Genomic DNA, 25089 nt, shown 5'->3' with positions numbered 1-25089 from the left:
GATGTTACTAGGAGAAGAAGAGAAAAGAAGAGATTGAATTTATACCCCACCCTTCACTACCCAAAGGAGTCTCAGAGTGGCTTTAAATTTCCTTTCCTTTCCTCTCCCCACAACAGACACTCTCTGAGAAGAAGAATGAGAGACTGCAGATTTATCCCCCACCCTTCTCTCTGAATCAGAAACTCAGAACGGCTTACAATCTCCTATATCTTCTGCCCCAACAACAGACACCCTATGAGGTTGGTGGAGCTGAAAGAGCTCTCCAGAAACTGCTCTTGAGAGGAACAGCTCTGTGAGAACTTGTGACTGACTGAAGGTCACATAAGCAAGTGCATGTGGAGGAGTGGGGAATCAAACCCGGTTTTCCCAAATAAGAGTCCATGCACTTAACCACTACACCAAACTGGCTCCAGTAGTGTGGTCGGATTTAGCTTTTGAGCCTAGATGAGACAAGAATCCACACCAGATTAAAAAATATAATTTTTTATTAAAGTGCAAAGGTATTCTTAAAATAACAGATCTAAACATAAATAGTTACCAATGTAATCCACAAGGTTGCTAGGTTCAGCATCAAAACACTGGTTCTCAGAGACAAGTCAGGGCCTTAGCCCATATAGGATCAGAATGGCAATTCAAGATGGATCCCAACCCAAGCAAAGTTGAGTTTGGTCACCACTGACAGAGTGTCTGCCAAAATTATCACCAAGCTAGTACAAGGCAAAAAGATAGCTAACTTATAAGATTCTGATGGACCTTGGACCCAAATTAGCCAATCAGAATCAGAGAGATGAGGTAACTCTCTTCTTGTTACTGAGACACATGACAACCATACTGCATATTAGCTGTCCATTTTTCAGGTACAAGGCTATTTCTTCAGATGTTTGGAATTTGCTAATTGAGAAACCCAGGGAAAGATGGTACACCTCCCTCGGCCAGATGCAAGCAGTTTAACTTGAAGGTCACAGCTCTGTTGTTTTAACCATCTCTCTGAGAAAGTATGTTGTAGGGCATAAACCTGAACCAGGATTTTTACATTGAGCAAAACTTGTAGAAAACCATAATTCTTTACAATAACAAGGGCATTATTCTATGTGATTTCTACCATAATAAATTATTGTGTGAAAAGGAATGTCCTTAACATTTGTAGAATTGCCCTTTACACTGTGTCTTTGGTTATTACATTTTTACACGTTTTTCATCTTTCCTCTTTTTTGTATTCTGTGTCCCTTTAAAAACTCAGCTAAAAACATATTAACTACTGTAAATTTCATTGGTTTAAATTCCCGTTATTAGAAGCTGGATCCTATGGCACCCTTCCACTTACTGAGGAATCTTTTTTCCAGTACAGCAGGCATTTCTCCAGCAGAGCAAGACTTATCCCACTAGAACAAGGCTATGCACTTAATAGGATTCAGAAACTCTAGCTCTGGAAGTCATCTCTGGGCTGTAGAGCCATTACAATGCCTAAGATAGTAGTTCAAGATTGTAGAATAAGTTCATTGTCCACCTTTCATTTCTTTTGCTTGGTCAAAGAAATTTTTGCTAACTTAACTCAATTAGTATATTTTGTCCAGGTTTTAAAATGTGCATATTTTGGCATAGAAATTGTGTATTGGGGAGGTGGGGGTGGGAATTATAGCCATGATAGAAAGATGCACTTCCCTCTAGGCATACAATTCTGTTGTAGCCACACCAGGATAAGGTACCCCATCTGTCTTTACAGTTATGTGTAGGGTTGCTTCAAGGAAACCAATTATGAAAATCCTTTAATTAATTATAGTAAAACATTTTTAAACAATGGGTTGACCAATGAACTGATGACAGAAAAAGAGAGACCATGCATTTATTGCTTTAAAAATTATTTTCTCCATTTTCCTAAACTCTGACATTGTCATCTAGTAATTAATGGTTTTTTAATACACAGTACCGTTTCACAGTTTTTTGGTGTTACTTGGGCTACTGTTTCTTATGGGAGTACAGAATGTTTCCAGAATTCTGTTTTTGTGCCTGAAAGTGATTATTCTTTCAGGCCTGATGCTGCAACGGTAATTTTAATTTATCAAGGTGCTGTTCAGTGAAATGCAACAGGAACGTTTTCAGAGCTTGTGCTCATCACTTATTCCTATATCTATCAGTGAAACGCTTCTATACCTGTCATGTCAAACTGCACTACAGCAACATCTAGCATATTACCAATAAATTGGATACTCAATCATGTATGTGTACAGTTTGACAAGAGTGCCCTGAATATACATTGAAGGTGGCACACATTTGCAAGAGTGGCAGCTCATTACACTTCGGCCAAGAAATAGTCTTACATAGGTATGAGACACCCTAAACAGTGAAAAGAACTGGAAAACCTTTCCATTTATTTCCTCTACTATTTTCCAATGGAACTTGAAAGTATGTCAGAAACACCAGTAGGTGAACGAAGAGGGCATCTTCATACTTGACATGATCTCCAAATACATGCCTCAGGTGGGAAAAGGCAATTGCTAGGTGTGATTTATCATCCCCATGCTTTCTGATAACCCTTAAGTGGGGGAAGGGCTTCCAAACCAGGAGATTCCCTGTCCCCAAATGGGGATTGGCAACCCTACTTAACTTAGCATATATCATAGGTCCAAGACTGCTAAGGTTATCCATTATTTAGCACTATTTAGATACCATCTTACTTATTTGAAAACTTTGGAAGCTATTCTCCTGAAACTAGAATCCACAAGCTATAGGTGTAAACAGGCAAATGGATTTCTTCCTCTTAGATCAATTTAAATATTTCTAATTTGCTTACAAGCAGAATCCCAGCAGAAGCATCCACCCCTGCAAATGTTTTGGCCTTGTGTTCATATTTAGCCATGTTGGCATATGTTTCAGGGTTTATTCCTGGACTCTCTTCAGCACTGTGTGAATTGTACAAGGAGAAGCCTGTGTTTAGTCTCCAGTTTATCAACAGGCATTTCAATTTGTCAACCATGCTGTCAGCAGTGTTTAGGTATATTTAATCTTCCATCTTCGGTGCATCCCTATATTGGAACTGTGCTTGTGCAGGCCAGCTCCAGAATAAGCTTTTCCAGTTTAAAATCTATCGCAGGGCCACTGTTACCCTCTGGAGCAGATACGGCAACTTTCCTCAACCAAAACATCATGTGCTCCAGAGGCAGGCACCCACTCCCTTAGTTCCTTTTTTGCTGCCACATGAATAGGAGCATTTCCAGCAAGATGCATCAAAGTAAGGCATTTTCTTCTTTGGACCATTTGTTCCCCAGTCAGGATCTTTGGCGGTGTGAGGCAATTTTTTGTTGGCCTACTGGTTGCTCTAGTGTCTACTGCTTGTGGAGCCATTACGGTGATCAAGGCTCTTTACAAAAAATGCACAAAGTGCAGGAACAAGATGACCCACAGTAACAAACACAAACTGTGCCTCATTGGTCTCAGAGAGTCTCATAATGTAGGTGCTTTTTCCATCTGTCAGCACTTTATACCCAAAGCACATTCTGATAGGCATCTGACTAAAGGTCATGTTATGGGAGAAGGCTTTGGTCCCATTCAAGTCTGTTTCTAGCTTGGAACCTCCTTTCTCTAGCTGGTCAACCCTGTTGGTTCCAGTACCAGAGTCCCATTCCAGCCATCTGTGTGATCAGTCCAGGCACTTCTGACTCCAAATCTAACTAAAAGAGCAGCCACCCATGTCGCAACCACCTCAGAATGGAGACGTCCTTGGTCCCCATCACCAACTTCCTCAGTTCCAACTTGTTCCTGTTTGGAACCACCATCTAAAGCCATTTTGGTTTTCCTGATAGGTTCCTCTCCAAGGTCAAGGAGGAGCAATCTGATATTCTGGTGAGTCAGATAATACATACCAACCCAATGCCATTCCTATTATAGGCCTCCAACATACTTACAACTGCCAGAATTCTGATAATCCATTCACGTTTCTATAGGAGAGAGAGAGACACACACACGTTTTAGAGATAGGTTCATTTAGTTTTATGAAGCATAGCAGTTCATATGCACTGATAGTTAGATTCTGTCTGTAGTTCATAGTGGTGGTTACATGTTAAAGCCTGTCTCCCTTCCCAGCAATTGACAGCCAATATGCAAAGCTCCACATCCAGGTAGCTGAGCTTCTTCAGAGGGGGCAGTGAAAAGAGTTCCCACAGTTCTGCAATTGTATGGTTTCCACTCTAGATTTTTTCTTGTTGACAAGAAGAATGGCGATCATAGACTGATAGTTGACTTAAGAGAAATAAACAAGCTTCTGAAGTTTTCAAAGTTTAAAAGTTTCTGTTGTCTGTGATTGAGTTTCTTATTCCCGATTCTTATTCCCGATTCCTGGTTTCTGTCCTTATTCACTCTGTGTGCCCAATAATATTTCACTCAGCACTTCCTCATAAATGAACAAAAAACCACGAGGTTTATTACCCAATACAAAAAATACGTGTTTAAAGGTTATACATGTAAATAAAAATATGACCATATATGAAGCTGCCTTCTACCCTCAGTCCATCAAAGTCAGTATTGTCTACTCAGACTGGCAGTGGCTCTCCAGGGTCTCAAGCTGAGGTTTATCACGCCTATTTGCCTGGACCCTTTTTTAGTGGAGATGCCAGGAATTGAACCTGGGACCTTCTGCTTCCCAAGCAGATGCTCTGCCACTGAGCCACCGTCCCTCCCCTACTAAATGTTAAATGTAAGTGCATTTATGAAAAAATATAAAGTCAGGGCTCTTGAGGAAATACAAAGTGCATTATGATGTGCATTGCAAGTCATGGTATCTTGGCTCAGACTGAGTCAACTGAAGTTGAATCTGACGAAGACAGAGGTTCTCTACCTGAGTTGTAGAAGCCCAGGAAGGGAGATCCCATTGTCGGCTTTTGATGAAGTACCAAAGGTCAAGAGCCTGGGAGTGTTCCTGGAGTCTTCTCTAACTATGGAGGCCCTGATAGCAGCCACCGCTAAATCTGCTTTCTTTCATCTGTAGCGGGTACTGCAGCTGGTTCCTTTCCTGGAATATAGCAACTTATCAATGGTGATCCATGCTACAGTCATCTACTGTAATGCCCTCTACATGGGGCTGCCATTGACTCTGACTCGGAAGCTGCAGCGGGTGCAGAACACTGCAGCATGGTTGTTAATGGGACTCCCTTGACAGGAGCACATTCAACCAATGCTAAAAAAGCTGCACTGGCTGCCCATTACATTCCGAATCCACTTCAAGGTGCTGGTATTGACCTATAAAGCCCTATATGGCCAAGGGCCTGCCTATCTATGGGACTGCCTTTTACCACATGTCTCCCAGAGAGCACTGTTCGGGAGGGCAAAATCTTCTCCCCATCCCCAGGCCAAGGGAGGCCAGACTGAGCTCCACAAGAGCCAGAGCCTTCTCGGTGGCAGCACCAATTCTGTGGAAAACCCTCCTGGAGGCTATATGGGCCCTGTGGGATCACTCATGTAATATTTATAATTTTATAGTTTTTAACGTTATATTATTTTATTGATTTAATATGTAATCCTTGGTTGTTGTTAGCTGCCCTGAATCCGTTCGCAGAGAGGGCAGGATATAAGTTTAAAGTAAATAAATAAATAACAAAAATGTCTTGGAAATGCAGTACATTTAGCAAAATAATATAAACATATTAGAAATGGAAAAATTATAGGAGCAATATGATATCATAACACAAATTATGTTAAACTAAGTACAGTAATCCTTTGCAAACAGAAAAGTTGTCAGAAGTAACCTGCACTTTTTTAAAAGGTCAGTATTATTCCCAGTTATCCAGCTGTGAACAAAAAAAATAATGCTCTCCTTGCACGTATCTATCTAAATCAGAGCAGGCCAAGCATGGCCAGTGCATGGGAGTAGGCCAAGTAGGAGGCCACCTAGGTTGCCACGCCACCTGGCCTAGGGGGCACCACCAGGTATCCCCTCTCCCCATGCACAGCATGTGTACTCCTTGGAGTCTGCTTTCCCCAGGTCTCTCCTTGGAGCCCTGAAGGGATAAATTAACCAATTATAAAAGCTGAAGAAGATCCAATTGCAGTTTCTAAAAATTGGTTCCTGTTGAAGTTGTATGCTATCATCCATCCTTTCTACTCTAGTTTAACAAAGCCATAGCTCAGTGGTAGAGCATCTTTCTCACATGCACAAGGTCTTGATACTGGCACCTCCAACTAAAAGGATCAAGTAGAAATGGTCATGTGAAGGGCTTATCCCTGGCACCTCCAGTTAATATTCTCACAATTTTTATTGCTTAATCTCACAATTTTTTAAAAAAAAAAATTACTGGCAACAGTGATCCATGCAACGGTCACCTCGAGGTTGGACTACTGCAATGCCCTCTACATGGGGCTGCCCCTGTGCCGAACCCAGAAGTTGCAGCTAGTGCAGAATGCCGCTGCCCGGCTGTTGTTAGGGCTCCCTAGACAGGAGCACATTCAACCGGGGCTCCGGAGACTGCATTGGCTGCCAATAACATACCGAGTTCGGTACAAGGTGCTGGTTATGACCTTTAAAGCCCTTTATGGCCTGGGACCTACCTACCTTAGGGATCGTCTCTCCCCACACGTTCCCCAGAGAGTGCTGAGATCGGGGTCTCAGAACCTCCTTACAATCCCTGGGCCAAAGGAGGCCCGTCTGAAAGCGACCAGAGACAGGGCCTTTTCGATTGCTGCCCCCTGTTGGTGGAACCAGCTCTCGGAGGAGGTGAGGGCCCTGCGGAACCTTGAACAGTTCCGCAGGGCCTGTAAAACAGCCCTCTTCCGGTTGGCATATAATTAATTGATACCGGGATGCCTGAAAAATTAAACTTGAACATCAGAATATCGAACACTGGAATACTTGAAGGATTGAGTCAACGAAAAGGTAGCATAGTGCATATTGATGTGAGTTTTATGTATTTTATGTATTTTATATATTTTATTGTATAATTATTAATGTATTTTAAACTGATTTTGTTAGCTTTTGGAATTGTAAGCCGCCCTGAGCCCGCCTTGGTGGGGTAGGGCGGGATATAAATCAAATGAATGAATGAATAAATAAATAAATAGACTGTCAATTAAAAATGTAAATAGGTTCAAGATTCTTCATTTCTCCTACAATTCTGTTTTTTAAATTTCAGGGGGGGGCGCTAGTGGGCAGCTCGCCTAGGCCAGCAAAAACCCTAGCACTAGCCCTGAGGTCAAGTAATCCTCTTCTTTAACCCATGTGGTGCCATAAGAACATATGAGAAGCCATGTTGGTTCAGGCCAGTGGCCCATCCAGTCCAACACTGTGTCACACAGTGGACAATATATGTGTGTGTGTATACACACACACATATATTGCCCACATATATATGTATATGTGTGTGTGTGTGTGTGTATATATATATATACATATACATATATACATATATATATATACACACACACACACACACACATACTGTGGCTAATAGCCACTGATGGACCTCTGCTCCATATTTTTATCCAATCCCCTCTTAAAGCTGGCTATGCTTGTAGCTGCCACCACCTCCTGTGGCAGTGAATTCCACATGTTAATCACCTTTGGGTGAAGAAGTACTTCCTTTTATCTGTTTTAACCTGACTGCTCAGCAATTTCATTGAATGCCCATGAGTTCTTGTATTGTGAGAAAGGGAGAAAAGTACTTCTTTCTCTACTTTCTCCATCCCGTGCATAATCTTGTAAACCTCTATCATGTCATCCGCAGTTGACATTGCTCCAAGCTAATGAGCCCCAAGCTTTTTAACCTTTCTTCATAGGGAAAATGTTCCAAACCTTTCATCATTCTAGTTGCCCTTTTCTGCACTTTTTCCAATGCTATAATATCCTTTTTGAGGTGCAGTGACCAGAATTGTACACAGTATTCCAAATGAGACCGCACCATCGATTTATACAGGGGCATTATGAAACTGGCTGATTTATTTTCAGTTCCCTTCCTAATAATTCCCAGCATGTTGTTGGCCCTTTTTATTGCAATCGCACACTGTCTTGACATTTTCAGTGAGTTATCTACCACGACCCCAAGATCTCTTGGTCAGTCTCTGCCAGTTCACACCCCATCAACTAGTATTTGTAGCTGGGATTCTTGGCCCCAATGTGCATTACTTTGCACTTGGCCGCATTGAACCTCATCTGCCACGTTGACGCCCACTCACCCAGCCTCAACAGATCCCTTTGGATTGCCTCACAATCCTCTCTGGTCCTCACCACCCTGAACAATTTAGTGTCATCTGCAAACTTGGCCACTTCACTGCTTACTCCCAACTCCAGATCATTAATGAACAAGTTAAAGAGCATGGGGCCCAGTACTGAGCCCTGCGGCACCCCACTGCTTACCGTTCTCAACTGTGAAGACTGTCCATTTATACTCACTCTCTGCTTCCTATTAATTAGCCAGTTTTGATCCACAAGAGAACCTGTCCTTTTACTCCATTACTCTCGAGCTTACTAAGGAGCCTTTGATGAGGAACTTTATCAAAAGCTTTCTGGAACTCAAGGTAAACAACATCTATTGGGTCCCCTTTGTCCACATGTCTGTTCACCCCCTCAAAGAACTGTAACAGGTTAGTGAGGCAAGATCTTCCCTTACAGAACCCATGCTGATTATTCCTCAATAATTTGTGTTCATCGATGTGCCTACTCATTCTGTCCTTGATAACACTTTCTACCAACATTCCCGGTATTGAAGTCAGACTGACTTGCCTGTAATTTCCCAGATCTCCTCTGGAACCCTTTTTAAAGATGGGGGTGATATTTGCTACCTTCCAGTCCTCAGGAACGAAGGCAGATTTCAATGAAAGATTACATATTTTTGTCAGGAGATCCACAAGTTCAACTTTGAGTTCTTTCAGAACTCTCGGATGTATGCCATCCGGACCTGGTGACTTATTAGTTTTTAATTCGTCACTCAGTTGTAGGACCTCCTCTCTCGTCACCTCAATTTGACTCAGGTCTTTCAACACCCCTTCCAAAATTAGTGGTTCTGGAACGGGCAAACACTTCTCATCTTCCACAGTGAAGACTGCGGCAAAAAATGCATTCAGCTTCTCAGCAATTCCTCTATCCTCCTTCAGTAATCCTTTTACCCCCTTGGTCACCCAAGGGCCCCACTGCCTCCCTGGCTGGTTTCCTGCTTCTAATATATTTGAAGAAATTTTTATTGTTGGTCTTTATGTTTTTTGCAATATGCTCCTAATAGTCTCTTTTTGCCTGCCTGATCACAGTCTTGCATTTGATTTGCCACAGCCTGTGTTCCCTTTTATTAATCTCACTTGGACTAGCTTTCAACCGCTTAAAGGAGTCCTTCTTACCTTTTACAGCTTTCATTACTTTGTTTGTTAACTATACAGGCCTTTTCTTATATCTGTTTGTGCCTTTCCTAACTTGTGGTATATATTTTATCTGAGCTTCTAGGATTGTAGCCTCCAAGCTTCCCCAAGGGTTTGGACTGTATTTACCTTTCCTTTTAGTTTCCTCTTCACATGCCTCCTCATCTCAGAGAATGTACCCCTTTAAAGTTAAACGTGGTTATGCTGGTCTTTTGGGGCAACTCCCTATTTATACAAATGGTGAAAACAATAACATTATGGTCACTGCTCCCAACCAGTGTGATCACTTTTACATCTCTCACCATGTCTTGGGCATTACTTAGGACCAAATCTAGAATCACCCCACCCCTGGTAGGTTCTGTGACCATCTGCTCCATAACACAGTCATTGAGAGCATCTAGAAACTCAATTTCTTTCTCTCGACCTGAACACATATTGACCCAATCAATCTGCGGGTAGTTAAAATCACCTATTATGACACAGTTTTTATTTTTAGCCACTATCTTTAATCCTTCTATAGTTGTCAGTCAAAACATCCACTCAGCCTCCTTCCTAAAGAGGGACATATCATTATGGCTGTGTGCAATCTATAAACTGCCCAGGAAGAAAAATCTGTGGGAGGGATTGTGGTTTTGTTCTAAAAAATGTTGTGCCAACAGTGCCCCAGTTTTGTTTAATACAAGATTTATTTTGTGTTCATCAATATGCACCTTAATTTCCTTTTTGTTTTCCGAATATAAAGTTTATTGCATTCACATTAGATTAAGCACACCATATAATCTGAATTGTATGTTGTAAAATAGTTTAAAGTGTATTGCTTATTATAATGTGGATTGATAAAGTTCTTCATAGTATTGGTAAATTTACAATAGGCACAAGAGTTACATGGGAATGGCCAGATGGCAAGTTTAATCCTGGCTGAATTTTCTGTAGGTTGGCTGGTTGGACTGTGCTACTGTGTACCAGTTTATATCTAAAATTGTCAGTTCTCTTAAAAGCAATAACCGATGGTTTTCTTTTTTATTACAAGATGGTTTATCGTATAATATATTCGAATTCCTAAATATGCTATTTTTCAGTTAAGCATTAGTATTGTTGAAAGTTAGAGTGAAAGTCAGTCTGTCTGAGTCATTTCTTACTTACTGGTAATGCAATATTGAGATAAGCATGTTGCAATATTCCCTTAGGATATCCTCTCATTACCAGGTTTCGTCTAAGAGATATAGCTGCTCTGTATCTTTGAAAAGTTTCTCCTAATTCTAAGAAACTGGCTGTATGGCAGATTGTTCCCAAAGCTTAAAAGAGAGGTCTTTTTTTTTGGGGGGGGGGGGGTTGTATAGGGTAGTTAATTTGTTCCCTTAATAACTTTGATGTCCAGAAAATCATTTCTTGGTCATTTGCAAGTAATTCAAAATCCTGTGCATTGAGCTATCTTTCAAAAGTTATAAATTGGTCTGGATTCTTTTTGAACAGTAGAAAAATGTCATCTATATACTGACACCGTGTTTTTGTATAAGTAAAATGAGGGTTCTCAGTAGTAAATACAGAACATTCCTCAAAGGAGACCATATGCAGATTTGCTGTTTTAGGTGCCATACTCTTGACTCACCAATAAAATTTCTCATTAAATACAAAGCAATTCTTCTTAAGAGCAATTTCAGAGAGTGTTACTAGAAAAGAAGTAAAGAGACACTCATTGTCTCTCATAAGAAGTGTGGCTTTCTATTATAGATAGTACCCCTTCCTGTGGGATGTTCGTATACAGAGAGACCACACCCAATATTACTAGTAGGGTGACATAATCCCCTTGGTAATTTTTTTCTAACATTTATAAAGTCCAGGGTATCCTTACCACATGATGGTATTAAGGGAACAAAGGGTCTTGAGAAGAAACCAACATATTTAGAATTAGGTTCCAGAATGGAATAATTACCTGATACAATAGGTTTCCGAAAGGTGGGGTGGGGAAATGTTTCTTATGGATCTTAAGTAACACAGAAAATGCTGGTGTTCTGCAATTCTTATTGTAAAAGAATCTCTTCTCCCGAGATGAAATGTATCCCATAATTTAACCTTCCACCAAAAGGAATTGTGTAAATGCTCAAGAGCTCAGTCTTTATATTTTTCATAAGTACATTTACATAAAACATTTTGTTTACATTATAATAACTTTTTAACATGTCTTGTAGTATTAGGTAATAAATCTTATGTTTTTTTGTTTATTTTAATGTTTATAGAGATCCCCCCTGAGGAAGCGCTGAGCAAAACACATTGGAGCACATAGGGTGAATAAAATTTATTCCCATGGCACCACTGTTCTGCTTCTTTATTCCTTGGCTTCATTGGTGTGGCCCTTCTTGCCTTTTAAAAGTATGGCAACTGGCAGGAACATCATGGGAGGTGGGGACATCATCAATGGTGCCATGCGACACTGTAATGTCACTTCTGGCTCAAAAAATAGAAGTGATATTTGAGCTTCATACAGTATGGTGACTTCACTTCCAATTTTCCAGCCAGAAATGATGTTACACAAAGCTGTCTTGATCACTCTCTTCTCTTTTCCCCTGCTGCCCCACTGAGTGTTGGCAGGGGACAGGAGCTCCTACACCAGCAGCAGACAAATAACAACTAGGGCATTTATGCTTTCACTGTCTCCCCTGTGCTTCAGTCTCAATTAGTTGTTTTGTGAAAAATGAGAGGGATTTTTTTCTTTTAAAAATAGACTTAACAAGGAAACATAGAATATTTAATAGTGTATGTACACAGGATTCCACAGGTAATGCAATATATATATATATATGAACCATGGCAAAGAAATGGAACGATCATTATTTGACTTGGAACTGATTTTTATTCTTCATGTTCAGTATATTTCCCTAACTCATTGTATTCCTATTGTATGTTCACACAAAGGGGAATAGCTTAGCAACATGTATAAAAAGGTTCACCAACATGTATTTTAAAAAGTCACATGAGTTGTTAAAAAAAGTTCAACTACTGTTGTCTGGCCATGTCTACCAAGACTGCAGAAAGAATATTCATAACTCTGATTTTAAAAGCATAAGTTACCAGCACAAAATAGCTAGGAAACAGCAGCCTTCTTTATGGCTATTTAATTCTGTTGTTTTGTTCTCTCCAGGACTTTTTTTTTTTTTTTGTGGGAACGCACAGGAACACAGTTCCGACTGGCTTGGGATCGGTGTGTGTGGCCTAAAATGCAAATGAGTACCTGCTGGGCTTTTTCTACTAAAAAAAGCCCTGGTTCTCTCTGACTTTTCTGAACATGAAGGTCCATATTCATTTCAAGGGGGAAGTCAAAGGAACATATACAAGTGGGTGAGCAATAGAGCTTCAGGATGGACAGGGCAGTTCTTGTAAACTAGGGAATTCTGTGTAAGTATTAAGAATGCCTATTTCTGCAGTACTTTCTAAAATTAGGGCCATAGCTTCCAACAAACCCACAAAGGAAAATCATGTGGGAGGCAAACTGAACATACCTGGTTTACTTTATACAGATACGTACTTGCAAGCTTAATGGATAATTTTTTACTGTCTAACACTGGGGTTCGCCAACACTGCTGACTCCATCATGACAAAGAGATTTTTAGAATTTCATCATTTGCCCATCCCACTTGTATCACAGAGAGAGAGAGAGCCCATTTCTACACATCACAATTGCACAACACTGCTCATTATTAAGACCATTTCATCTAATTGTGTTGTATTTTGTTGTTCTTGCCATATTTACTGGCACAGGATCAGGCCTCAAAATGCCATTGTTTGATCCCCTGCTGATTATGTTTTAGCATGGGTGTTTTCTCCATCTTCTGTTCTCACCCTCTGCTTTGCTTCATTTCTCTTTTTCATTTTAAAAAGCCTTTCCCACGTCAACAGTTTGAGTTGAGGTGCCTAAATTAAAACAAGATTGGTTATAATTATACATCATTTTCCTGGCTTTTCATTTCTAGCTCCTTGTTTGTGTCAGAAAAGCTTAGAATTACTAGTGCAATTTTATTTCCTATCATTTCATATTTAGAATGGGTCACCATTTCAAGATAGAAGATCTTCCCATCCTTTCACTTTATTCTGATCCGTTCTGGATAAGCATGCATGGGAAAATAAGAGGCCACAAAAAGAAAATGTTCTCCCCCTTGGAATGCACCCCCCCAAACATTAAAAATATCTTCAGAGTTCTTTCATTGTGTTAATATGTAGTAAAAACCCAACCATTCACCCCTCACATTTGACTATAGGATGTATAGTTCATGGGTCCATCCTAGGCTTGCCAACCTTCAGGCAGGGCCTGGAGATCTCTTGAAATTACAATGGATCTCTAGAAAAAAAATCAGTTTGCCTGGAGAAAATGGCTGATTTGAAGCTGAATGGGCTGAATGGCATTATACTTGTTGAGGTCCCTCCCCTCCTCCAACCCTGCCTTCCACAGGCTCCACCCAAGATCAGTATTGCCTAGTCTGACTGTCAGTGGCTCTCCAGAGCCTCAGGCAAAGGTCTTTTGCCTCCTTTGCTACCTGATCCTTTTAACTGAAAATGGGAGAGATTGGACCTGGGGCATTATTTTGGGTCTGGGTTCCTAGTTTTGACCTGCAGGAAGATACGGTGCACATGATCATGGTGTATGCTTTCACAGTTTGCTTTCCTTACTCAGTGGAGTTGCTGCATTTCCAAATGGTCTTTAAAGAAACAAATGGATAAATGGGGATTTCCTTAGAACCAATAAAAGCATCTATACTTTGGGTGATAAGTCATGTGTTTACATGTATTTAGGATCTATGAATTGAAAGAGAACAATTTATCTTATAAACTGTGACCACCTTTTTTTAAAAAAAATAAATATTTTTATGTTTTATTGACTTTAGTACAATTGGCCATTACAACATATGGATGCTGTGACCACCTTATACCTTCCTTAAGCTTGGTGTAGTGAATACAGTGTTGGACAAGAATCTGGGAGACTGAGTTCAAATTCCCCATTCTGCCATGGAAGTTTACTGGATGACCTTAGACCAGTCACTTGCTCTAGGCTGTTGTGTGGATAAAATGGAGGAAAGCATAATGATATAAGCCACTTTGGGGCCCCATTGGGGAGAATGGAGGGATTTAAATGAAGTAAATAAAAATGAGAATTTTCTTTATTTTCAAATCAGAAATGTCCCTGTTCTAAAAACAAATGCTCGTTCTTTAACTTCTTTGGAAGCCCCAGTTTCTGAGGGAAAACTAGTGAAAGATTTATATTTTCTGAAAGGAGCTCACATTTACATTGTGAAAATCCTGAGCTTGAGCAAAGGCCAATATTTACCTCAAGAATACAAACTTGGCTACTAACTGCTCCTTACTCTCCAAAATGTCAACTACTCCACTAGTAAATAGATTTTATCCTCCTTTTTGAAACATCTTATTCTCATATTCTTGAAAGTAAATAAAAGTTACTGCCCTTTCTCCGTTTCCTTCATAGTTGCTGAACTTATTTTATTCAGAAGCCACTTGGGTTAAAACTGTCAGGTGAAATGTTGGGGTGGAGAGTAGGGATGTACATTTGGTTTGGCCAAATTGAATTCAACCTGAAAAACAAATGATTTGGCTGCATTTGGACCATATAGAGCAAAATCAAATTCTCTGATCTGATTCAGTTGCCAAATGCAGCAGCCACAAATAGCTGCCGAAATTTGGCAGCCATTTGACTCCATTATACCCTATGGGCCATTGAAGTCAATGGCAAAATAGTGTATAATGAATTGCAGCTGGAGGGGAGAGGGTTAAAACTGTCAGGTGGAATGTTGGGGTAGAGAGTAGGGGGTGCATTTGGTTCAACGAAATTGAATACAACCCTGAAAAACAACTGATTTGGCTGCATTTGGACCATATAAAGCCAAATCAAATTCTCTGATATGATTCAGTTTCCAAATGCAGCAGCAACAAATAGCTGCTGAAATTTGGCAGCCATTTGGCTCCATTATACCCTATGGGCCATTGAAGTCAAAGGCAAAATAGTGTATAATGAATTGCAGCTGGAAGGGAGAGGGTTTGAGGTAAAGGCTCCAAATTTTTTGAGCAGCTGCAGGAGCCTCTACTCCAGAGAACCCCCAGTTTTCAAAAAGATTGGACCAGGGGATCCAATTCTAGGGGCACCCAAAGAGGGTGCCACCTTCCTGCCATTATACCCTATGGGCCATTGAAGTCAGTGGCAAAGTAGGGTATAATGAATTGCAGCGGGGGGAGAGGGGGTTTGAGGTAGAGACCCCCACAGAACCCCCACGTTTCAAAAAGATTGGACTGGGGGTTCCAATTTTAGGGGCATTCAAAGAGGGCCCTTTCCCCTATGATGGAAAAAAAAGTGATCAGTCACTTTTCCCACTGTAATTACTTGTGGAATGCCTACAATCTTGTGGAATGCTTCAAATCTTGAAACTCACCTAGCACTTTCCCTGCTCTATTTTAGGCATGTGATCTATTTATTTATTTATTTGTTTGCCCAGGCTTGTAGCTAAAAAGGCTTGTAACTAAGAAGGGCTTTTAAAATTATATTGCACTGTATTTCTTGCTCACAACTGTTTTACAAGAGTCATTTTACACCATTAATTGCTTCATTTTGTTTGATACATGGGCTGGATTGTAATGCTTTTTAAAAATATGCTTTAGTTTTTGAGCTGCCTCAACTTTATATCTGAAAACACAACATATTCATTTTCTAAATAATAGATACATGTCTGTGTAGAGAAGAACAAAGAGATTTAACCCTTCAGTGCTACTCATTGTTCTTATTTGAAACTTCCTTCTTTCATCCTGTTTGTAGAAGGAAAAAGAAAGATCATTTAAAACCCTGGTCGTTTTCGCACTCACCTTAATCAGCAGCGACGACCCTCTTCACCGCGCAGGATCTGCGCGGATTTCGCACTAATTGCCGCGGAGCACCCAGAAGAGCCGGAAAGTCCCGGCGCTTTTGCGGCGCAAACGGTGGTTTCCGTTTGCGCCGCAAAAGCGCCGGGACTTTCCGGCTCTTCTGGGTGCTCCGCGGCAATTAGTGCGAAATCCGCGCAGATCCTGCGCGGTGAAGAGGGTCGTCGCTGCTGATTAAGGTGAGTGCGAAAACGACCCCTGTCTTCAAGTGCTAACATCAATGGAGGGAGTGGGAGTAGTCTAATTTAGATTACTGAATAGAGGTTGAAGGGTAAAATCTCCTCTTTCTCCTCCTTCTCCGCCCCATGATGCACCATCTGAACTGGTGAGCACACACTTGCAATCTGCCAATTATAAACATGTATTTTTCCATCATATGTATTTTGACTTTTAAAGACAATTTTGAATGCTGTTGACACAAGGAATGATAACTAAGGTTTGATCTGTTTTTGACAAATTGAAGTGATAGAATTCTGGAAAATATCATTTCAGAGTGAAGTATTGCAGGGGTGGCAAACTCATGAGAGCCAGATCTGATATAAATGAGACCTTATCGGGTCGGGCTGGGCCATGTCGGGACATGTGTGTATCTATTTAAGATCAGTTACCGGATTTATAAACTTTTTAAAGGACACAAACACAGCTAAAGATTTTTTTTTAAAAAAAAAACTTTAAATAAAATATGCTTAAAACATCTAGTTCTGCTTCATTGACTATGCTAAAGCCTTTGATTGTGTGGATCACAATAAACTGTGGCAAGCCCTTAAAGAGATGGGAGTACCAGACCACTTCACATGCCTCCTGAGAAACTTGTATAAGGGTCAAGAAGCAACTGTCAGAACGAGATATGGAACAACTGATTGGTTTAGAATAGAAAAAGGAGTTTAACAAGGATGTATATTGTCACCCTGCTTATTTAATTTATATGCAGAGTGCATCATGCAGAATGCTGGCCTGGATGAAGCACAAGCTGGAATTAAGATTGCCAGGAAAAACATCAACAACCTCAGATATGCCGATGACACTATGCAGAAAGTGAGGAGGACCTAAAGAACCTCTTGTTGAGGTTGAAAGAGGAGAGCACAAAAGTAAGCTTGAAACTCAACAACAAAAAAACTAAGATCATGGCATCTGGCCCCATTGCATCTTGGCAGATAGAAGGGGAAGACATGGAAGTAGTAACAGACTTCACATTTCTGGGATCCAAGATCACTGCAGATGGTGACTATAGCCATGAAATCAAAAGACGTTTGCTCCTTGGGAGGACAGCTATGGCAAACCTGGGCAGTATAATAAAAAGTAGAGACATCACCCTGCCAACAAAAGTCCACATAGTCAAAGCGATGGTATTCCCAGTAGTAATGTAGGGCTGCGAGAGCTGGACCATAAGGCAGAGCGCAGAAGAATAGATGCTTTTGAGATGTGGTGCTGGAGAAGACTCTTGAGAGTCCCTTGGACTGCAAGAAGATCAAATCAGTCAGTCCTAAGGGAAATCAACCCAGACTGTTCCCTGGAAGGTCAAATGCTGAAGCTGAAGCTCAAATACCTTGGCCACCAAATGAGAAGGGAGCACTCACTGGAGAAGATCCTGATGCTAGGAAAGACAGAAGGCAAAAGAAGAAGGGGACAGCAAAAGATGATATGGCTGGACAGTGTTACTGATGTAACAAATTTGAGCAGACTTCAGAGGCTGGTGGAAGACTGGAGGGCCTGGCGTGACTTTGTCCATGAGGTCGCAAAGACTGTGCAAATGAACAACAAAACATTAGCACTTTTTGGTCTTAAAGATGCTTTCTTTGTATTTCTCCCATGGGATCCAGGGAACTGGGCAAAGGAAGCTCTGGCTCTTTTCATCCCTCCCCAGGAGACCAGGAGGGGGAGAAGCCTCAACCAGTGGAAAAAATCGAGGTTTTGCTCTGTTGCTCTTGTGTGATTGAGCAAGCCTGGCAAATCAAGTTGAAATGCAGAAGGAAGCAAGAGAGAGGGAGAAGGAAGCAGACAAGAGCCAGTTGCTCAGTTGCTGATAAGAGCCCTCCAGAGGCCTGATTCAGCCCTCGGGCCACGTGTTTGACACCCCTGAGTAGTACTGAATGCTCACCCAATAAAAATTGCTTGAATATAATCATCAAACAGGAAGGTTTATCTTAACTCTCTCCTGATACTGCATGAAGAGACAGTTTTAAATACTCAGAAAATTAAAATGCAATCCCCATTGGCACTTTGAAATATATAAATCTAGCACTAAAAAGTATTTTATGTGCAGATACATTATGATATTCATTAATAAGCCTTTATAATGTGATCGAAAATTACATTTAAACAGATGTGGTCTGCTTTGACAAAGGAAAGTGCTGTTGCTGTTAAATTGGGGTCAAACTACACATTTGGGTTTTTAACAAGCTGAGTCTGGGTTCCCCAGATGCAACTCAGGAATGCTTTTAAAAAATAATGGATAGCTCAACTGGTCTCAGAACTCCACCATGGAGGAAAGAAGGGCTCCTATCTCTCCCCCCCCCACCCCAAAGCCTTCACTCCCTGCATAAGCCACTCTGGGGAGAGTTATTTCTTCCTTTTTGCTGTTACATATGCATAGAATACTCTGATGGAGCAGCAAAAATGGGGAAATAACACCTCCCCAAGTGCTGTTTCTGCACAGGAAAACAGATGGGGCGGGGGCAGGATCCCTTCCTTCCCCTGTGATGGTGTTACAAGCCTTTGACCCTCTTTTATCTTTTAAAAGCCATTTCCCACAGCTGCTGGGTGGCTGCAGCAAACCTGGGTCCAAGTCTTTAAAAACCTGAACATATTGTTTGGCCCTTGATAAACCTGCTTGAATATAGTAATAAAGGAGGCCTGGACAGAATGTGTTTATTTTAAAATCAGATCTAAACCAGTATTTCTTTTATGCCTTGCAACTTCAGCATTTGTAGAGGAATGGAAACTATACTTATTGGTCAACATTTATGAATAATATTATATAACAGTAATTAGGAGGAAATAGGCTTCAAAGACATAAAACTGAATTAGGACTGAAACGGCATAAAAAAAATTTTTTGAGTAATTCTGTGTGGGTCATCTCATGGTTTTTTGTGTGTTCTTCTTGCAGCAGTTATGTCTTTGATTATGATTACTACAGAGATGATTTCTACAATCGGTATGTGTTTTTTTCCTGTTTTGGGGTACATTCCTTTACTTGTCATAGTTTCATATAACTGGGTCAGGAAAAGTTTGCATTTATTCCCCATAGGACTCAATTTACTTTTATTGATTCTTTGTGACTTCAACTGTTTGGATTACAATTCATTTCAGGGCACATCTCATCAAGCAGATGGCTCCATCTCAAGGTTTTGAGCCACATAAGGCATTGTGGCTTCGGATCCTGATCTAATCCTCTGAGTCTCAGTGCTTCCTTCCCAGGCAAAATTTTTCATATCTGAGCCACACAAGTACCACTTGGGGGAGGGGCTGAATAGCATAGGATCCACTGATATTTGCATAAACAAGTGACAGACATTTCAAACCGAATAAAAAGGGAAGACTCCCTGGGCTTGTGGGGTGGTGCCAAGTGGCTCCACCTCTCTCCTTATACATAGGATTTTGCATACAACTCATTTACAGCGTTGTTACTGCATATAGCCTTAGTATTAAAACTGATCCACAAAAATAGGCAGATATAGTACAATATAAAATGTCATTTATCAACAATGTTTAATGTAGTTATTCTGAAAAACATCTTTCAACTTTTTGCTTTCTGAACTATCAGGGCATAACTGACAGATACTAACTTCTTTAAGCGTTCCTCTCCTGCATATCCCATCTTAGATACAGTTCAATCTGAAGCACATTTTACACAGCATACTATGGGATTATTTGTGTGTATGAAAAACTGTGCTGAATGTCTTCTGCGAGCGTCATTTGAAAGCTATCATCCTGTAACCTGTTTATTTGCCTTACAATAAATTATAGATCTCAAGAAACATTTGGGTCAATAAGAGGGTGAGCTTTTGCCTATATTTTAGGAGAGCCCAATTACAGTGATCCCCAACATGATGCCTTCCATGGTGAGTTTCCCAGCACTCACTTTTTTCCCCCCCTAAAGCATCTTTTCCACAAAGCAAAGGGCCAGTCTTGGCATTCCTCCCCCTTATTAGAGCAGGAAGTGCTTTAGAACAGTCCAAAAAGAGGAACCCATTTGGAAATAGCTGCCTCCATTGTTATAAGATGCACAGTGTACAATTACCCAACATTTTGTGATCAGCAAAAACTAGAGTTGCGATCCAGGTTGGGAAATGCCTGGAGATTTTGAGGATGGAGTCTGGGGAAGGCAGGGCTTGAGGAGGGGAATACTTCAATAAGGTATAATGCCATAGAGTCCATCTTCCAAAGCAGCTATTTTCTCCAGGTGAAATTATCTCTTATCACCTGGAGATCAGTTATAGCCCTAGAGGATCTCCAGCAACCACCTGAAGGTTAAAAACTATAGCAAAAAAACTCTGTGGGCAAACATTTCGTGGTGCAATCCACTGCCTGTTCTCAAAATTCCAAAAGTGTCCAAAGACTCAAGAAGGTTGGGGGATCACTGTTCTATTGTTTTACTGGCCACTCCTGTTAGAATATGAATTGGCATCCTCTTGAACAGGTGGACTGAAAGCTGTCTGGAAAAACTACAACCTTTTGCCTTCCTAGGAAACTGTGCAAAAACCTTAGCAGAGTGCAATTCAAATATATGTTATCCAGCATTGTATATAGTCTACAAGCTACTTGTGGGGTGAGGTGTTATTTCAACAAAGGGACAATTGTGATTTTTCAATGCTTCTGTCTCCTCTCATTCAATCATATCTATTTCCTATTGACTTCAATTTGTAAGCAAATTTGTTTTTCATTAGAGGGCATTTTTCCCGCCCCACAGTGCTTAGTGTCAGGATCATCCCAAATGTTCCTGAAAATGTTTCTGTAAAGTCAAAAAAATAAAAAATAATCTATGAATAATAGAACTATTTTTTAAAATTTCATTTAGACAGCCAATAGTAATACTCGCTGAAATTACACAAAAGCCATGCACTTGGGTGTGACCGAAATACAAATGTTTTTCTCAACATACATAGATCCTTGAAATTTAATTTTAATATGTACAATCACTGTGATTTCAGAGAGAAATTTTCTCTTAGGAAACTGTGGTTGGCAAGTTTATTGTGATTTCCCTAACATCAAACAACAATAAACTACTCTGGAACCTCTGTTTTCATTTTCTCCAAGATTGTTTGATTACCACGGCCGGGTCCCTCCACCGCCTCGCGCAGTAATTCCACTAAAACGTCCACGTGTAACAGTTACAGCAACTCGGCGAGGAAAGAGTGTGTTTTCCATGAAAGGAGGCTCACGATCTACATCAAGTGGTACTTCTTCATCAGGATCAAAATGTGAGTTAAATGTTTTATATGATACAGTGTATAAAACGTGGCCTATTCACACCATCCCTACAGCTTTAACATATTCTTTTGTTTTAGGAGAAATGTGTGAGATGTGTTGGTAGAATGCTTGAAAGACCTTGAAAGACAGCAGATAGGTCTGTTGTGAGAGTGAGGATTGATTGGTAAATTGCTGCCTAGCACAAAGAAAAGGAGCAAAAATTCTCATAAGCAGTTCCATGGGGGAATAGGGCAGTTTGGGAGCTTGCTACTTGCTGAAAAGCTATGTGTTACTAAAGAAGTCTGTTAACTTCCTCTGCATCCTTCTTTCCATTTATGAAGCATTTTAAGAGTAGAGAGTGGTCAAATTTAAAGACAGGCATTATTAATTACATTATTATAGATACTTAATATTGTGCACCATGCTCTTATATACAGTATATTTTATATGTTATACTATAAGAGTTCCATGCTCTTACATAAGGTATACTTTCAAAGGTGGGAAGGGTCAGTGAAAGACTTATGCCATCAAGTCACAATTGACTTATGGTGACCCCAGCAAAGGGCTTTCAAGGCAAGTGAGAAGCAGAGGTAGTTTGCCATTGCCTTCCTCTGCAGAGGCTGCCTTGGAGATCTCCTGCACAAGTAATGACCCTGCTTAGCTTCCAAGATCTGGTGAGACTGAGCTGCACAGTGCTGCCTTCCTTCCAAAGACAATCATTAGAGAACTGTGAAAAGCAATGGAAAACAAACCATTTTCAGCTGCCTTGAAGGCAAAGAAGAAGGAACACTGTGAAATACCCAGAATGAAATAGCCTCAGAGACCTGCTACAGCAACAGATGATAGTGGTGTCCCCAAACAATGGGAGGCGTGGGAGTACATATCACTCCATGGTAGGTTTCCAAGAGCAGACCTCAGTTATAGGCACGGCTGTTTAATTGTCTTAAATAGCACAACCTGTGTTTGGTATTCTACAGTCAGCCAATATAAAGACCTTGAAAGACAGCTGTGTGACCAGTAAGCAATTGTGCTACTACTTTATAAACAAGCGGCTAATAGAGAAGCACAGCTGAAAGCTTGTATAAAACATCCTTTGGGGCTCCAGAGCTCTCCATAACAAAATGGACAGAGTGTCCTTCTTGGCTTCTCCCCAGGAAAAATGTGGCAAATTCTTTACAAATGAAGAGGCTGCAGCCAGGTAAAGGCAATCTGAATGTGCCAGGCTAGGCAAGGATCCAAGTGTAAAGTGGGGAGGGGGAATGGATTTACTTTTATCACAAGATTGGATGCATAGATATGGGCTCATGTGTGGGGAAAGCATGGTAGCCTTAGTCAGAGCCATGGTTTGTTTGTGGCAGGCAGAAGTGGGTTAGTCCCTGCCCATGACACTGAGCCATCATGCGCTGCTAGTGCTATCTACAAACGTGTGACTTTCCCTCAATCCAAAAGACCCTGTTTGTACATTTCCCAGAACAAGTCAATTGCTTCACTATCACTGCATTATTGGAAGTGTGATCTTATCTACGGCGTCATTTGGAGCTCATGGATCAGCCTGCAAAGTCCACTTCCCACAGTAAATGTGGAGCTGGAAGAAATCCAAACCACTTAAATTTCCTTTCCTGCTTCTGTGCCATAAATGAACTCATCCTCAAATCTGAAGATTAATGCCATTAAACCAGAACAGAGCATTGCACTTGAGTGCAAGTATCACAATAGGGTAGCCTGCCAATGGCATTGTGACTGCTCCAACACCAAGTGCCTGCAGATACCACTTTGATCTCCTTGAATTAGTTTGAAAATTGCATTTACGCAGCTGCGTTTTTATGACAATGCCCCAAAACCTTTCATGAGCCCCGTGAATTACAGGAAAAGATACGTTTCACATTCAGAACATCTGAAAATAAATTGGGGAAGTCAAGGGTGTTTTTTCTTTTCTTTTTTTAAGGAGAGAAAGACTTTCATGGTTGATTTCCTCTTGGAATTGCTTCCTTTCTCATCCTCAGCAGGCAGACATTAAAAGGGGGGGGGCAGGAGGGAGACATGGTTTTTGCTAATATGTGCAGGAATGCAATCAATTTTGCAGAGCATTTAGAAGAACAGATGAGCAGCTAGTTTGTAGAATGCCGCAGGTACTGAAAACAATAAGTTTTGCTTATCGGATTACATCAACTGAAAAATTCTGAATTACTTAATGTTTTATTATGCTACTTTTATCATCTTTTCAAATTAAAATATGCACTCTATGTTTGTGATTTTTTTTAACTGAGGAATTTTACTAGTAAGGGGGGGGACACTTTCCGCTTCTAAAGTTCATAGAAATGGAGTATTGGAAAAGACCTCCAAGTGACCCTCAAGACTCATGCTGCTCAGTAATGACTGAACCATCTAGCAACTGACTCCTGCCTCAATTATCCCCAGGAGAACGGGCATGTGCAGGAGTCAGGGCAGGAGGTGGTAACAGCAGCATGAGCCTTTCCATAAAGAACCTGCTTTTGGCCAGGACAGTGTATAAAGAAAAGCATCTGTGGTTGGACAGTTAGCTTTGCAGGGAAGAGAAGGGGAATTTTATAATAGCTTCTAATGGCACTAGACTGTGCTTTTCTCTCTCCAGGCAGAACAAGCAAGATTACACTCTGGAGCAATATAGGCAGGTTTTGTGTGCGTATATCAGCAAAAATTGTGGCAGGCTGCCTGTTCCTAAAAATAGCCAATTGTCTGCTAGCTATAGAGCAAGGCTTGAAATGTTTCCAGCTTGCTTGCTTAATGAACTTGAGGGATTTGCATCTTGCTTTGAATCTGAGTAATTGCTGACCAAGGTGCCTGGATAAAATCCAGTGCCTTGAAAAAGAAATCTTTCTATCTTAAGTGGAAAGTTCCTCTAAAATTGAAAGTAACAGCTGATGTGTGGCAGCAGATGTACAGTGTTGTACAGATGTTTCATGACAAACTTTGCTTTCTGCAAGAAACAATGAGACAGATGTTCCCCGAATATTTGTATGCATGATGTTGCAAAGGGAGGAAATGCTGAACAGTTTTATCATTATTGTGTTTATGGATCCAAAGTAGATGTTAGAAGAAAAAATATATACCATTGTTTCATTAACAAATTCATTAATTTTGACTTGATAATTTCTAGCAGTTTGATTAATTAATTTTGACTTGATAACTTCTAATAATAATAGCTTATTATAATTTCCACACATAGCTGTATCTTGTGCCAACACAATCACTTACTTCCTTTGTTTTCCTATGCAGAAAAGAAAATCAAGGAGGTAAATTATTACAACAGTGCAATATCTAACGATGTGTAGTTCCAATCTATCATTGCAGAGCAGAACAGAGGTATACCTTTCTAAATCCATTGATGTCAATGGGCACAGAAGGATGTAACATTGCTTAGAACAGGGGTGTCAGACATACGGCCCATGGGACGGA

The 25089-nt window shown here is 40.6% G+C and overlaps 1 protein-coding gene across 12 annotated transcripts in view; it reads left to right on the top strand.

The window, feature by feature from the left end:
* The window catches only part of RALYL (RALY RNA binding protein like), a 488219-nt gene that overhangs the window by 424618 nt on the left and 38512 nt on the right, over positions 1 to 25089 (top strand). For 9 of the 12 annotated variants that reach the window (XM_060243568.1, XM_060243566.1, XM_060243559.1 and 6 more), the window contains 2 exons: positions 19352 to 19399; positions 21502 to 21665. In XM_060243568.1, coding sequence (XP_060099551.1) covers positions 19352 to 19399; positions 21502 to 21665 — 212 coding nt within the window. The remainder of the gene's footprint in view (positions 1 to 19351; positions 19400 to 21501; positions 21666 to 25089) is intronic. The other 3 variants (XM_060243561.1, XM_060243563.1, XM_060243560.1) reach the window with 1 other exon arrangement.

The sequence above is a fragment of the Heteronotia binoei genome, chromosome 7 (genome assembly GCF_032191835.1).
Source record: "Heteronotia binoei isolate CCM8104 ecotype False Entrance Well chromosome 7, APGP_CSIRO_Hbin_v1, whole genome shotgun sequence".
Taxonomy (NCBI): domain Eukaryota; kingdom Metazoa; phylum Chordata; class Lepidosauria; order Squamata; family Gekkonidae; genus Heteronotia; species Heteronotia binoei.
Note: the sequence above shows the minus strand (reverse complement) of the source record. Positions and strands in the feature narration are given on the sequence as shown.